The sequence below is a fragment of the Oxyura jamaicensis genome, chromosome 1 (genome assembly GCF_011077185.1).
Source record: "Oxyura jamaicensis isolate SHBP4307 breed ruddy duck chromosome 1, BPBGC_Ojam_1.0, whole genome shotgun sequence".
Taxonomy (NCBI): Eukaryota; Metazoa; Chordata; class Aves; order Anseriformes; family Anatidae; genus Oxyura; species Oxyura jamaicensis.
In genome coordinates, this window is record NC_048893.1 from 71,279,655 (window position 1) to 71,296,538 (window position 16,884).

At 43.1% G+C, this 16,884-nt stretch overlaps 1 protein-coding gene across 2 annotated transcripts in view; it reads left to right on the forward strand.

The window, feature by feature from the left end:
• The first annotated feature begins 5,185 nt into the window (after positions 1–5,185).
• KIAA0930 (KIAA0930 ortholog) overlaps positions 5,186–16,884 on the forward strand; it is a 68,496-nt gene continuing 56,797 nt past the window's right edge. For both annotated transcript variants that reach the window (XM_035309779.1, XM_035309788.1), the window contains exon 1: positions 5,186–5,452. In XM_035309779.1, coding sequence (XP_035165670.1) covers positions 5,320–5,452 — 133 coding nt within the window. In that variant the 5' untranslated portion in view covers positions 5,186–5,319. The remainder of the gene's footprint in view (positions 5,453–16,884) is intronic.

The following is a 16,884-nucleotide window of genomic DNA, read 5'->3' on the forward strand; positions in this document are numbered from 1 at the left end:
TCTTCCTAAACCACTACAGACTTCCATCCAGTTCTGTCTAACCACACCTGTCATCACACAGGACATAAGCAATACAATTCAGAAATCCTGTAAACCACCATTGTATTATCTCTACAAGCTGGACAATTCCTTATCTATTGCTGACCATATGGTCAGAGTCTACAATGTAGTAATATAGGCTAAAAGAACACAGATTCATTGAAACAAGACAGATAATTTAAACACTTCAGGGAGCTTGACAGTACATTAACATCAATTAACACTTCAGTGCTAAGCAATGCTAAATTTGTCACTGCTTTGGACAGACTTCTAAGCAGATAACACAGAGCTTGCACAAGCCAGGTATTTCTGCTGTCTAAAGCAACTTCCCAGCTAGTTCAGCTCTCTCAGCAAAGCCCTATAGTCTGACCACAAAGCCATCTTCAGACTAGCAGGAGTTACCTTCACTAAGGGACTGCCCATTTCCTCCTAGGAGACAAGAGAACCCCAGAATTTACTATATAACTGCAAAATTTAATCATTTCCTACTGGGACTTCAAATTTGCTGAACCAATGGAAGGTTTGAGAGAGTTTGTAAGTAGTGACATATTCCTGGATACAATACAAATATAGTTTAGGAAGAACAATGAAAGAGTGATACTGTGCAAGTGGCTTATAAAACTCAGAAGAAGCCTATTACCACAAAGGTTCACACCTCAATCCAATTAAGATAATTGCACTGTCAGGAGCAGTGCAGGAGCTACCTACGATAAAAGGCTCAGGCACAGAAGACTCAGTTTTGGATGAAGAAGAGACAGATCAAACTTATTTGAAAGCTGTTCATGTGAGTTCAGACAAGTTTCCACTCCTACAGTGCAAGGCTGAACACCTCTGGCTTCCATTCAGCATATCCCAGGGCAGTTAACTAGTGAAAATAGAGACAGGTATGACAAGAATAGTACAAAGAGAACACAGAAGGTCACAAGAAAGCTGAACAGGTAGAACACCTCTAACTTCAGAAATACAATGGCCTTAATGCTCTGGTGTACATTCAGGGGCCTATATAGAGAGTATAATTTTAAGCTAGAAGTTTTGTAACATTGTATAGTGTTTTTATTTATTTATTTATTTTGTAACATTCTATAGTTTGTTTTGTTTGTTTTTCAGAAGCTTTAATTGTAGGCTTGGTCTTGGGAACAGACTTAATCTTGCACTTAACATTGGAAAGTTCCAAAAGTAATTTTGAAGCATCTTGCAAGCTACCCAATTTAACACATTTCATTGTGCCAGTCCCCAAATTTCTATGCTTCCTGAGTCTATATGCCTTGATGCAGTTAGGGAGGGAAGTAAAAGCTGCAGAATTCATGCTTACATATAAACTCACCTAATGGCCCACTGAATCACGTGCATGCCTCCAGAAGAAGACAGCAAAATGTTAAGGATGAGGTTATTGATATATATGATTAAGATATCATCAGGATTTTCAAGCAAGTGTTGTGGTTTAACCTGGCTGGCAGCTAAACACCACATAGCTGTTTGCTCACCATCCCCCCTCCCCCTCTGGGATGGGGGAGAGAAATGGGAAAGTGAAGGTTGAGATAAAGACAGTTTATTAAGATAGAAAATAATAATGTGTATGAAACAAGTGATGCACAATGCAATTGCTCACCACCTGCTGACCAATGCCCAGCCTATTTCCCAGCAACTGGCCCCCCACCCCAGCTAGCCACCCCTATATATTGTTCAGCATGATGTCAGATGATATGGAATACCCCTTTGGCCAGTTTGGGTCAGCTGTTCTGGGTCTGTCCCCTCCCAGCTCTTGCTGCACCCCCAGCCTGCCCGCTGGCAGGACAGAGCGAGAAGCTGAAGAGTCCTTGGCTTAGTGTAAGCATTGCTCTGCAGCAGTTAAAACATCAGCATGTTATCAGCACTCTTCTCATCCTAATCCAAAACATAGCACCCTACCAGCTACTAGGAGGAAAAATAACTCTGTCCTAACTGAAACCAGGACAGCAAGTTATTTAATTTCTTCATAGTCTATTACCAACAATAACTAGTCCAGAAAGATACTAAAATGAAGGCACTTTGCACGTTCATAACAGGTTAAGTAGTACTTTCAAAACTTCAGAGTTTCAAGGGAACGTTCTTTTCCTGCAAAAGTGCTTGCACTTGCATAGCTTGAAGTACATAAGGAACTCAGATCTTTGACAGGCTGCAAGTAGGTACACAAGTCTTGATAGAGTCAGCACTGGAAGGCATAAGGCATATATAGCATTGATTCACCCATTAGAAATACATTTAAGTGTTATTAGATAAGCCCATATCTACTAACTTCCAAGCCCATTTTAACTGTTTTTTTCTTTAAACTCACACACCTTGCAAGCTTATTATAATAGATAGCATAGGCTATCACTATTAGCTGCTGACTATCACTATTAGTTGCTACTAAAATAAATGCAGTAAGAAAAGCTTAGCTGTGCACAGAACTGGAACAAGTTATTTATAAAAATGCAGCAAAACTTGACTGTTGCCTAATTCAAAAGACATAACTCACAACATTAAAACAGCTGATTACTTACAGCAAACTTGCCTATTATTTTATACTTCTACTGTATAACACATGTATCTTAAGTCCAAGCAATGCATCTAGCCTACCCATGTTTTTGATCAGTACACAGTTTTTACATCAGGGCACAAAGTACATTATAACACCATTAACCACAAGAACCCATTATTGAGGCATAGTGCAGGGAACAGGGAAGGCCAGAGTCCAGTTCATTAGGTACTTCCATAGTGATGGGGGAGGTCTACAGCTAAGCTGAGAAATCAGCCTAGACCAGCAGAAGCCATAGTCCAATGGCACTTGTGGCTGGGAAAGTGTGATGGCTTTGCTCGGGTGGGCGACCGAGCTCCACCACAACCGCTCTCTCACTCCCCCTCCTCAAAGAGGAACAGGGAGAAAATACGATGAAAGGGGCTCAAGGGTTGAGATAAGGACAAGGAGATCGCGCAGTAATTATTGTGATGGGCAAAACAGACTCAGCATAGGGAGACAGTAAGATTTATTGCGTATTACTAACAAGCTAGAGAAGTGAGAAACAAAGAAAAGAACCCAAAAGCACCTTCCCCCCCATCCACCCTCTTCCACCTCCTCCCCCCGAGTGGCGCAGGGGAACGGGGGAATGGGGGTTATGGTCAGTCTATAGAAATTCTTCTCCACCGCTCCTTCTCGGTCACTCTCGTCCCCTGTGCTGTGGGGTCCCACCCATGGGATGCAGTCCTTGCTGAACTGATCCTGCATGGGCTTCCCACAGGCAGCAGCTCTTCAAAAACTGCTCCAGATATGGGTCCGTACCACGGGGTCCATCCCCCGGGAGCACACTGCTCCAACCTGGGTCCCCCACGGGCAGCAGCTCCTGCCAGGTCACCTGCTCCTGCGTGGTCTCCTTTCCATGGGCTGCAGGTCCGGCCCGGAATCTGCTCCGGCAGGGGTCTTCCACAGGCTGCAGTCTCCGTTGGTGCAGGTCCACCTGCTCCACCGTGGTCTTTTCCACGGGCTGCAGCATGGAACCCTGCTCCACCGTGGTACTCCATGGGCTGCAGGGGGACATCCTGCTTCACCATGGTCCTCACCACAGGCTGCAGGGGACTTCTGCGCTGGTGCCTGGAGCACCTCTCCCCCTCCTTCTTCAGTGACCTTGGCGCCTGCAAGGCTGCTCCTCACTCCTCTCACTCTCCCAGCTGCTGTGTGGCGCAGCGTTTTTTTTCCCTGTCTTAAATATGCTCTCGCAGAAGCGCAAACAACATCACTTATTGGCTCAGCTCTGGTCAGCAGTCGGGCCCTTACCAAACATGGGGCAGCTTCGAGAGCCTTCTCACAGAAGCCACCCCTATGGCCCCCTGCTACCAAAACCTTGCCACATAAACCCACTACAGAAAGCCTACCAGAAGAAAAACAACTGAGGATTTTGGCCATGGGCCTGTTTTGACAGAAGCCAGGAAAAGTTGAAGGTAGGGATATGAACTGCTTAGAGACAGGAACACCATTTCTTTATACAGAATGCCTAGATGACGCAGCAACAGGTTCACTTAATTGCTGTTTTTAAACTGGGTTGCTGGAACCATAGGGTAAATGGTAAAGGCTCAGTAGAGGGGCTTAAGGGACCAGAGGAACTGCAGAAAAGTTCCTCTGATACCTGATCCACCATGGCATGAGGTAAAGGAGAATGTATAAGTTCCTCTGGCAGCAGAGAGATTTCTTTTTCCTGTCTGAAGGGTCTCATCTTGGCCATGTCAGGAGGAACCTGGAGTCTAACAGCACGAGATAGTCTTTTGCCCTCTCTCCTTTGTAAGCCCAGGGGATAAATAACTCTAAAGCATGCATTTGTGGAGCCAGCATGATACTGCAAACCTTTGTTCTTGAAAAGCTGAGAAACAGAACAACCAGATACAACAATGGCAGAGGTTTTAAAGTCCCTTAATTGTATGTCCATGCTGCCCATTGCATTGAAAAAACTAAATATTTTGCTGAAAAAATGCTGTGACTGCAAATTTCTCTCGTGTCTATTTCAGCATGTGGGCCTTCCACAGAAAGTATTGTCTATGCCCCTGTAATAGGAAATCAAGATACAAAGATAGTTGTAAAGAGCAATCATTGATAGCTTATTTGTGTCAGAAGCTGGCTTGAAATTGAAATTAGCAATGTCGCGTAAGTGTATGCTATTTTGGAGTGCAATCATTCATCATTTGGAAGCTTTTTTTTTTCTTATTAAGTTCTAGAAGAAAGCTGAGCTCTAAAGTGATGTCTAGCTCAAGTCTTAAGTTTTCTGACCTCTTTTCTCCTCCAAACTACCACCTTCAAGACTAAGTTTCAAATGGGATTTTGGAGAGGGGGGGCTTGTAGCACAAGCCTTGTGATATTTTTAGGACGTGAGGAGGGAATTGTTTGCAAAAGAAAGGCGATTATGTTGTTCTTCAGTTGCACCCACAAACTGGGGAAGGCCTGGCTACAGTTGGGGAGGAGAACTTGACGTGGGGGTGCCAAGCTACCTGTGCGGCAGGCTGGGGCCGAAAGCTCCGCGAACACGCCCACTCGGGGCGCTTCTTTACCTCGAGGGCCGGAGCCCCCGTAGGGTCGGGCTGACGGAGGCGGAAGGGCAGAAGGGTTGGGGCTGCGGGGCCGATCGGCTCCGCAGGGGGAGCCCGGGAGCCGCGGTAGGCCGGGCTGAGCCGAGCCGAGCCGAGCCGGGCTCTCCGCTCCCTCACCACCGCCACGGGGTGGCCCCGGCTCCGCCCGGCGGTGGCCTGGGCTGACATGAGAGCGTGGCCGGCGGTACCATGGCCTCTGCCAGCAGCGGGCCGCGGGACGAGCGGGCGGGCGGCGAGCCGGGCCGCTCCTTGCAGCACATGCTGCGGGCGATAGCGGAGGAGCGCAGCCGTGCCGGGCTCCGCCAGGAGATCAGCGGCCTCGGTGAGTGGTGGTGGAACCCAGCGGCGGTAGGAGCGCAAACCCGGCCTGCGGGCTCCCGGGGTGCCGGCGGGCGCAGCCCTGGGCGGCTCCATTGTCTGCGCTGCCCTTGCGGCCAGCAGGCATCGCGTAACAACAATATATATATACACGTACGTGTATATATATATACATATCTTTTTCAGCGAAAAGTGTTTTTTTTTTTTTTTTTTTTTTTTTTTTTTTTTTAAATGGATGTTTTTGTTGTTCTGCTAGCCTGGCTCCTTGTGGATTTCATCCCCATCCGTGAGCCCCCCGGGTGAGTGGGTGGCTGCTTGCGTGGGCTGGACCACGCAGTGGTCGGGGTGGCGGTGGCTTCAGCCTGGTTGTTTATGTCTCAGCCTGTGTTTTAGCATGACGCTCCTCTGTTTGTTTAGCTGGTGGCGGAAACAGAATTGTGAAATGGGAGCTTGAATCTGAGGTTTGGTTGGCTTTCCATGAGTGGTACAACAGCTGCCTTAACCCAGGTCCTTCACTAAGGGAAGCTCACCCAGCCTGGGTAATGAGTGGAAACGTCTTGTTATTACATGCAATGGTAGAGATCATAACTCAGGGAGACAGGAGACTTTGATGTGATGACAGCATTCTGCCTTATTCAGGACTTTTGTAAATCCTGTGCTGTGAGGGATGGATGCCCAAGAGTGTTTGAAGAGGCAGGGCTTTCAGGTAGGTGCGTATCTGTAAAATTCTGTTATTTCTTCCGTGTGGCCTTTGTTAATGGCTCAGCCTTCCTCAGCTCACTTCTCCCAAACGTCTGTTTCTGAGTCTTTCTTCTTAACTCAGAATGAGTTTTTAGTTGGGTTTTGCTGGTCTCTGTAACATGGGTTGGCCTGGGAAATCCTGCTGGTTCTCCTGGGGTCCCATAGGGAGGAATGGGCTTTCCCTTCTTTATTTTTGTCTTGCATGTAACGAAAGCTTATGCAAATTGAGGGAAATGATGAGTCTTTCTTGTTTCTTTATGCTTTTCCTAATGGAATTGCATCTCCAGATTATATTGGAGTATAAAAATGTTATAGGGCCAAATAAAGTGTTGTGGCAAAGACACTGTAAGCAAAAGGGGGAAAATGACTGTGAGATCACATTCATTGAAAAGATGTTGTCAGTTCATGTTTGGCCATACCAAGTGTGAATGAGAATAAAAGCTCACTGGAATAGAAATACTGCCACTGGTTTCTTTTACTGGAATCAGCTGGTAAGAACACAGAAATGCTTCCTCACCGCTTGTGTTTGAACATGTATCCATAGCTACTTATCCTGAGAAGTCCTACTGTGTTGCTTTGGGATGGCTGTGCAAGCCATGGGACAGTACTGCACTTTTGTCCTGCCAGTTTAGAGACTTGTAAGGAAAAACCCTGGAGAACTGCTCAGCTCGTCGTGCTGAGAGCCTTATCTCAGCTGTGCAGGATCTGTCCTGTGTCCGTGCAGTGTTGTACATCGCCACAGGAGTGTCTTGGGTGTTCAGTTTTTACAGCCAGGGAATGGAGCTGAACTTCCATCTGCAAGCACCACTGCTTGACGGGCTGTAGCTGTAGCACATTTCCCACCAGCGTGGTGTCCTGCAGGCAGAGAAGCACTGTTGATACGGAGTGGGACTTCTCTTTGGATCAGAAATGCAGGCACAGATTGTCACGTGAGCACATGTGAAAACTTAAATTGTTGCAACATCTGACCAGCTTTTTTAAAAAAAATTGTACCTACTATTCCTTATGGTTTGGGAGAGATGTATTGGAAAGTTTTGGTAAGGCCTGGCAGGCAAAGAAGCTTTCAGTGCTATGAATTGCCACACTTGTATATCAAAGGATTTTCCAAGATTTCAATTTCATAGTGTGTTGCATGTTACTTGGTACATAACATTGTCACTCCCTGTGAATTTGTGCTTTTTTCTTACTCTATGGTTTGTTACGAGGACAATGGTTTAAATACTTCTCCAAAAACTCAGTATTTTTACCTAAGAGTTGGGCTCAGCAGAAACTGCAAATGGAAAGGCCATCAGGTGAAACAGTATGGCTGAAATTCATACACGTCTGGACTGCAATAGCAAATGCAGTTGCAGAGCATGTAAGGTAGCCAAAGTAGGCATAAGCTAGCTACATTAGGCCCTGGTAGCAGTGCAGGCATAAAGGCACAGGCTTTCCCTTGAGCTCAGTGCTCATGCAACTGGTTGTGGTCCCCTATGGGTTCACACAGCTGACACAGAAGCTTTGCTCTGCATGCTTGAGTGTTATTATCCAAAACAGCCCTGATGGCTGTATGCCACTTACCTGGGGCAAGTCATATGCAGGGCTGCAGGACCAGCACAGCTGTGGCTGATTTTATGTGGGTGGTTTGTCTTCTTATACTGGCCAAATCCTTTTCAGCTGTGTCCAGAATCATGGTAGGCCAAATCTGTTGTGAGTTCATCTACTTGCTCTTGAAATCAGCTACCAAAGGCAGCTTTAAAAGGCCTTTAAAAAAATCTAGGTTTTCCTGAGTGTTGTTTACCCCTTTACAGTAAACAGAGACTAAGTGATCAAATATGTGAAGCCTCTTCCTTTTTATGTGTTTGCTTTAAGTGATCCATTTTCCCAGTTTAAGGAGAAAACTTATTTTTGCTGATGCTGGGTTTTGGTGAGAATTGCTTTTTCTCAAGGATATCATGTGAGTGGTTAGAAAAATCTTGTCCAAAACTGTGTAAATCCCTTCATATGGGATTTTCTGTGTTTTGCTGTTTATGCAATGTAGAAAATACAGCAAATCCCCTGACATGCTTCAGAATAATGACTCATACATGATTCTGGGCCAAGCTGCTTAGAGGGAAGGATGATGCCATTGTGAGAGGTCTGGGCTGCATGTCAGTGTTATCCAGTTGTGCAGAGCATTACGCCAGTATTGAAGTCAAAGCTGGCTCTGAAATGCAGTTTGGTACAGCATTTAAAGGCATTCTTATTCAGGGGGAATGATGGGCTTGCTTTGTCTTTTACATAGAACCTGTCAGCATCTAAAGCTTTATGATAACGTTCATTGGCTGGCTGTGAGTACCTCACCCTTCCTCTTAGGACCTGCTTGATAAGAACATAAATAATGTGAACTGTGGACTTTTCAGCTGCTGATTTTCTGTCTGGAATCCATTCCCATGCTCTCCTCAACCTCATTGAACATAAAGCTCTGAGGGTATTTTTGGCCAAAGCCCTGAACTGGGAGGGTTTTGGTTATGCCTGAAATGGCTGCGTACTGTTCTAAGATGCTTAATTTCTTTGTGTCCTTCTGCCCTCCAAGGATGAATTGCCCTGTCTTCAGTGCGGCATAATATGCTTGGATGGAGGTGTGACTTGCTACATACTGGAACTTGTAATTAAAAAGGAGGAAAAAAAAGTAGGTAGGTCTAAGTAATGTCTTGAAATGTGGCTGATTGTTAATGGAGCTGTAGTGAGGCTCCTGGGAGGCAGCTGGTTCAGGAATAAGCGAGGTGTCAAAAACTGCTGTCACCAGGCACTGGGGATCTGCAATTCTAGTGTTTACAGGTGCCAGTCAGGAGGCCAGACCCTACAGAAAGACTGATAGTCCTGTCAGTAATGAAGTGCTTCTTCCCTTTGGCTTCCTGTTGGTAGAGGAGATGCTCTGTTTCTCTGACCCGCTGTTGATTAAGGGGAGGGCAGTGGGATGTGTTGTCGGCAGAGGGACAGCAGAAGGAGGAACCTTTATCCTTAAAGCCTGAGTATTGCATGGACTCGTTTGTGCAGCAGTGCTCCTCAGAGCTTGTCATGTGAGTAAAGGCAGTGGGATGATTCATGTGCCAAATCATCTTGATGAGTAAATCCTGGAAATAGGTAGGTCACTGGCCTTCTAGAGCGACGGAAAGGATGGGGGCATATACTAAGTGCTCGTGCACATGAGCATTGTGAAAATATGACAGGAACGTGAAGACTTCAGTGGGAAAACGTAGGCAGAAGGATGAAGCACGGCAAAATAAATGTTTGGAAAGCCATCCGGGTTAAAACAAGAATTAAAAAGAATTACAAATAATTCAGACTTGAAAGTACTAAATTCAGGCCTTAACTTCATAAGTGTGGTAACTATTTTAATGAAATTATAATATTCAAAAAGGATACATTTGTTTCTGGAACTCTGAAGAAAGTGTAAATGCTGAGTAGGTGGAAATACCTGCTGAGGATTTGCTGCACTACAGAACTAGTTTGACAGGAGTAACTTGGATACAGAAAGAAAATACATTCTTCATTCACGTTTGTAACTGGGGCTAGTTCTGTGACTTGTCCCCTCAAAGCTGAGAGACTACAAAAGCAGGGAAGCTTTGTTGTCTTTTGGTGTGTGAATAACAAGAAGGTATGTAAATTGCTTCTGGTCTTTTGAAAGCTTGAGGGACACATGCAAACAGTCAAATTCACTAATTTACAGATAAGTTCCCCTGTAATGGGTTAATTTATTGTATGTATGCATTGCTAAATTTTCTTTTTATTCAACATATTTAGAAGCTTTTTTTAGTTCAAAATATTCTTTTAGTAATTGTACCTTAATATTTGTACAAGTGCTTTTGTCCTGTTGATAAAACCTTTTGTAGCTAAGAAGGGGAAATGTTCAATAAGGATGAATATTCAAATTCTAAAAACATAAGTTACTGTAAGTAACTTAAAAATCGTAAAAAAAAAAAAAAAAAAGTGCATGGAGTAGCTTCCTAATGAGTAAAAATATCACAGTGTTCCAGCCAGGAAGAATCTGTTTTTCCTTCTAGGAAAGGTTCTAGGAAGTACAAACGCAGTGCAAGATTAAAATAGATTATTTGAATCTGAGTTAAGCAAGTATATTTTGAAGTCAATGACGTAACCAGCTTACCCAGGGTATTGAACCTCAGATCCACTGGAGAAATTTGAGCAAACAGCAAGCATATTTCAATGAGAAAACGTGTACAATTATTTTATTAAGATAGAAGGGGAAGATAAGTTTAAAGCTGCTTTTTTTTTTTTTTTTTTTTTTTTTTCTCTCCTCATATGGGAAAACTAGCTAGGAGAAAATTCTGAAGTTAAGTCTGTGTTCATCTGACCTGACCTGTAGTACTGCTTGGACACGGACGCTGGTGGAGAAGCTGTAGACCATGCTGGAGCCCCTTCTGAGACCCCATCATGTTGGTGCTGGGGTGGGAAGGGGTGTCTGTCCAGCAGCACTGTGTGCAGGACCAATGAGGTGGGGGATGTGCTCTCTAGATCCTGTGAGGGATCCCCTTGCTCTCTATTGCAGCAAGGAGCAGGGCCAGCCATGTTAGAGGAGCCTGTGGTGCTCATCTGCAACGGGCCTCAGCAACCAGCATCTGTGTGAGGAGTGCTGTTTATACTTGCAGTACATCAGGCATATGCAAATCTGGTGGAGGGTAGCTCTGTGTGCTTGCTTCAGGGCTGGAGTGAGTAATCTTATAAACCAGGGTGTAGCACTGGTCTTTAAGGTAGCATCTCTTGCTGTAATGCATCAGTGAGGACAAAGTGGAGGAAGGCGGATGCACTGAAAGACAGGATATTTAAGAATATTAACTTAGGATCAAGCCTGTAATGTCTGCTTCTTTCTCATCTACTTTTTAAAATATCACTTTATGACAGCTTCTGGACTCTCAGGAAGCTGATTGCAGCTGTTTCCTACTGACTACTGTGCTGTGGAAAATGGCAGTCTGGGGTACAACCCCTGGGCTGCTGCCCTCCAGAGTAAGTAATCGTTTTCTTTTTTTTTTTTTTGTTATTCGTTTGAATTTCTGTTTTGCTGGTTTATTAGAACCCTGCTCACACTGTTGGAGCTAATGGCCTGTCAGGCTTTTCATTACACACCAGTGTTTTCAAGGAATTTGTAACTTGGCTATGAAAGCTAGCTTCTGGCAGGAGCTTGACAGACATCATCCCAGCTCAATAGTATAATGTGGTCTTTCTATTATGGCTCTTACATATTTTTGACCAGCTGGGTTATTAGTTTATTCTTTTTTTAATGGAGATGGTTTAGGGATTTCCATGGCCTGCTCAAGAATATAAATGTTCAATTTATAAGAGTCAGACTGGAGATGTTGCAGTAAGGAGGCAGATTGAAACAACAACCAAAAAAATCAACAGCTAAAACCAAAATACCCTTTAGATCTCTGTTGCCCCCAACTAAATAATCATTTTAGTTTTTAAAACAAGGCATGCTGCTGTTTGTTGCTGGCTGCTTGTGCGCTCTCTCTCTCTTTTTTTTTTTTTTTTTTGAAGATGAATTTCTAAGATCTGAATTACCAGTCTGGAAGCTTGACAATGGGAGTAGTTTTAAAATCCCGATCTCTATGGTTGTAGTTCTGGTTAATAACTCTTCAGTTTTGTTGTTCTAGCAGTATACTGCATTAATCTTTAAAGGGACTACTGGTTGCAAATCTATTTTGAAGTCTGGGTTCTGTTTTGACCTTTAAAATGGATGGGAGGTCTGGTTTTGGGATTAAAGTACAGTTTGCCATTACAGTTCAAGATAGATCTTCTAAGGATTTAACAGTATATGTTAGGATTCTTTCTAAATAAATGACAAATTTTATTTCCTGAAGGATGAAAGGATGAAACATGTGGGTCTCCCTCCTCATTTTCTGTGTTCAGAATGAACTCATCAATAGAAAAACTCAGAGGATGCAAACTTTGCAATAGTTCAAATACATTGTGTTAAATTTAGGCTACACCTGTGGAAAAGCAAACCCCTGCAATTAACTGATTGATTATTGCTGCATCTAGTTACCCTTGTGAATGGGATAAATAGGAGCAGGATATCAGCACAATGATACCCTATCATGAAGTGAAAGTATGGAAGGAGAGCACCATTGTGTTGCTCTTTTAAAGGAGTCATAGTAACCTGAGCATGCTGCAGCAGTTCTGTTGACAGGTGTTGGTAAGATGCGGCAACAGTCCTGAGTGGTTTTTCCTCTGAATTCTTACCATTTAAAGCATGAGTACTGCGTGTAAGGATTTATAGGGTTTTCTGCCAACCTGCTTTAGAAGGCTCTAAAACTGAGGTTCGTGTTGTTTAGTTTTGCTTGGTCTCTTCATGTGCTGGTTCAACACAGAACTTGAACCCTGAGAACAGTATTCTTTATTTTCCTTTTCAAATGTGAAGTTAAAGATTAAACAAAGGTAGGAGAACTGTAACTTTCCAAGTGTTCCTGAACTATGTTTGAGGCTACCCTATCTATTGTACTGTCTGGTATCCTTCATGGGAAATTGCATCGTTGGACTCTCATTTCCCCTTTAACCATAAAATGCTCACTCAGCCTCACTGAGACTGCCCCTGGCTTTGATGTCAATTTTTGGGCGATGAAAATCTTTACAGCTCAATCCTTATCTAGCTTTTCATGAGCTACCACATGGAGGAGAGAGGCCCTATATTGCTAATTGCCAGAGGCCTCCTCCACAGCTGGATTCTCAGTTTCAGGAAGCTTGCATTAAGCATTGCTGCAGCTTTATCAGTTCATTGTGGCTGCAGAGGGTCAGGTCTTCTATAGAAGGATGAATGGTGCTAAGCCTTCGTATGCTTGGGTGGTGTTTCTCTTGATAAGATGGATATGAAGGGTGCATTACTTCCAATTACCTGTATTTGGAAATAATACAGGTAGTTTTAGCTCCAGTCTCTGTATGTGTAACTACCAAGTATGGGTAAAAGAGGAAAAGTGTGTTGGGATGTGGCACAATGACCACACAGACATCAGGGTTATTTTAAGATCAATAACTTCAACTTTATTGATGACAATAACTTCAACTAGACACTTTACTGAGGACAGGCTCCCTTCTTATACCATTAGCTCTACAGTAGTACTCTTCCACTAACTATTCATTGGTTGACAACTTTGCCTGGCAACAGCAAAACATTTAGAAACTTCCATGTCTTAAGGGTTGGAGAACAAGTAGTTTGAGACAGCAAGGCATCTCCTGAATCACCCTTCCTTGTTCCTTCTAAATTCTTTACATTCTTCATGGCCTCATCGTTAAGAGTCTGATGTTATCAGCAGCCATGGAGCTTGTCGACCCCCATGGCAATACTCCCACATTGGGACTTATGGGGTCTGTCCCACAGAGCTCCATCTCAACAGCTGGTACTTGAGAGGTGGATTAAAATGCCAGTGAAGCTAGAGATGGTTTTGTACTGTGAAGAGTTTGATTTAATGACATGTAGATGCTGAAACACCCTCACAGTGAGGGAAATGTTTTGAAATGGATTTACAGTAGTCTAAGGGATGTGAAAGATTTCACCAGAAATGTGTTGGTTTGCTTGTCTGTCTGTTCGGAGAACAAATACAGCAGTTCTTGAATGCTTAACAATGTTATATTTCTAGTAAAGAGTTTATTAACATGCTTTATGTTCACTACATGCACATGTTCACTAACTTGCTTTAAAGGGTCTTTGGAGGTGGTTTTAAATTTCTGTAAATGGCAGTGCTCTGCAATTCACCAGGTGTTTGGTGTGATTTAAGTAATCAGTTTTAAGGAGGTGAATTCCTTCCCTCCGAAGTGTCATTCCTGCTCACTTGCTGCCTGCACCCATCTTTCCCAAAACAAAACAGCAAGCTCATTGTGGTGCGTTGTTGAGATAAAAGTTCTACGCAAACCTATGTGGCTTTCTAAATAATCATAATACAAAGCAAATACACTTCATAGAAATACTTAAATTATTTTTTGCTTGGTTTTAATGGGAAGCTTAATTCTGTGTAAATAATGAAGATCTGAATGGATGACCCGTGTTTTCGTAACAATGGCTCTGTAGTCAAAGCACCATGTGAATTGTTAACAGGCCATGTTTTATGTGAATAAAGGGGAAATAATTTCATCCTCTTTATCTTTTGATCCTATAAGTATAGATTACATTGTGCTGTGTTCTTTGGTCTGACTAGTTAGATATTCATATGGGAATGGTTTATAGGCAGTTTTTTTTTGCTTTCAATTAAAAATGTAATGGATGGAAAGATGTGCATGAGGTGCTTGTGAATGATGGTGTCTTTAAAATGTTCCATGATCAGAATAACTGTTGTGAAATGTTTTATTTCTATTCAACAGCTGTTGGGCTAGTTCATCTGTTGAGATGTATGTGTATACATGTGTATAATTCCACACATTGTTCCTATGACAAGATTTAAAAAAACAAATTGCAGAAGAAAGATGGATTTAGTACCTGTTCTGTGTTTCCTTACTCCTGGCTGCTCCTAGAAGTCAGTGAAAAAGCAGTTGATACTAACGTGGTTTTTTTTTTTTTTTTAAAAAAAGACAAAACGTGAGATCCAAAGTACGTAGAACAAGGCTGCACCAAAAATTAACACAGAGCTACGGGTTTAGTTTCCATGGTTCTGTGGATTTTGTGTGTAATTTTGGGGCACTCTTTGTGCTTGTGTTCCCCATCTGTTATGGGGTGATAAGTCAATGCCTCAGAGGGAAAACTCTCCTGTGGTTGACAGCTCTTCCAGTATCTTCGGTTCAAAGCATGGCTGGGATCTGAGAGCCATCTCCATCAGCAGCGCCCTGGAGGAGGGGAATTGTGGTGGATTGTGCTGGGGAGAGCATGGGTTTGTCCAGCATGGATGATCCTCTGCAGCTCTGAGCTGCCTGGTGTGGCAGAAAGCAGAGGGCTAACAGCTTGTATACTGTAGCATTCAGGGATTTAAAGACTTTGCTTCCTGTTTGAGCAAGAACAATACCTGTAAATAACACTTATTTTTGCTTTATTAACAAAACCTGTAAACATGAGGCTTTACATGAGGCTTTTTTTTTTTTTTTGGATGGGGAGGGATCAAATCTTGAATTGTGAATTTTCTGCCCTGAATTATTCTGTATTCCTATGTACGTGCATGAGGTGAAGAAAACTACAGGTTCAGTTTCTTGTCTTGAGGTGTTTTGAATCAGACAAAAGGGAAGCATAGGCATGTTCCTCTTCCTAGTTTCTTGGCAAAAAAACTTTAAAATGAATCACAAATGTTTCTGCAGCAAAATGCTGTGAGAAACGCAGCAATTAAAAATGTAACGCTGACCTCGTACTTGGTTGTCACTGTCTCTTAAGCCTGAGGTTTAGGGCATTTTCTAAAACATACAAAAAATACAAGGGCATGGGGGTGGAATTTGGATTTCTGTGACTGTCTGAAGCCTTTATGCATCTCTTCAAATGTATGGTCTATGCTGCAGTGCTACGATTGAATGGAAGAATATTAAGGTATGTATTCTTTACTAGAAAACTGTTGTGACAGCATAGAAGGGCAGTGAACTCTGTGATCAAAATCCCATGGCAGGGTGTTTGTAAGGCAGCTGTTGGCCAGTGGTAGGGAAAGGCAGAAAAAGACACTGCCTTCTTGTGCTTTTGCTCAGGAATTTTCTAAATAAGACCTTTCTCAACTCACATGCTCCTCCTACTTGAGACCTTGTAACTCTCATGAGAGAGAGGTTTCTCAACAGATGAACGTTGCAACTGCTTTTGGTTTTATTAACAGTGTTTCTTAACTGTTTTTGAATTCAGCCAGAGTGGCTGTGTGGGTGCTAAGGAGATGTGATGGGTGGGAGAGAAGGCAGAAGAAACGGAGCAGAATTGTCTAACCACAGTCACATCATGGGTCAGAGGAAAGGCTAGCAAGTCTCTTAATTGTTTAGTCCAGTATAATATTCCCTGGACTCCAGTTTTGTACACTTGTGCAGGCCTGCAAGTTCCATAGGAATTTGTAGTCATGCAAAGGCCTGGAGGAGAAATCAAAATTGTGATGCTGGTTAGCAATGGAAAGAGATGACATGTTTTCTGCAGCTAACTTGTTAATGGTAGGTTAAAATTCCATTAATTAAACCAAATAGCAGCTTTGTAGGAGTTGCTGTTTATCTGAGGTTGTAGTGTGCTGTACTTGGGGCTTTCAAGGAGCAATACCTTTCCTCACACTCACAAGTCGGCTGTAGCACAAAAGGCTGGTATGCTGTCATGGAGATTGATGGTCCCCAGATCTGCTCTTCTGCCAGTGGAGACAGGCCACCCAGAGGCTGATTTCTTGCCCCTTTGGGCAGTCTCACAGTGAAGTGATACATTGGAGGAGGAAACCTTTTCCTTCTTTGTATGGATATGATGCGTTTAAAGAGAGGGGCCTACCTCTGCAGTCAGAGGAGGCTTCCTAGGGGGTGTAAGTGGCAGAGACCCTTCATTTTTATTTTTAGCTGAACAGGTAAAAGTATTATCTGAGAAGTCTGTGTCAATAATAATAAAGTCTAAAGGTAGATCTGCCAAATGTACTCAGATATCTAGGCATTAGCAAAGGCATCCAATTTGTTGGGCATAACATTCAATATCACTTTGCTTTATTATGAAGACTTTAGGAAAGCCACCCTAAGGAGGCTTGATTTTTTTTTTAATATATTTTTTCCCCACTGATTTGTTCTTGGGTATGTTTTTTTGCCTTCCCC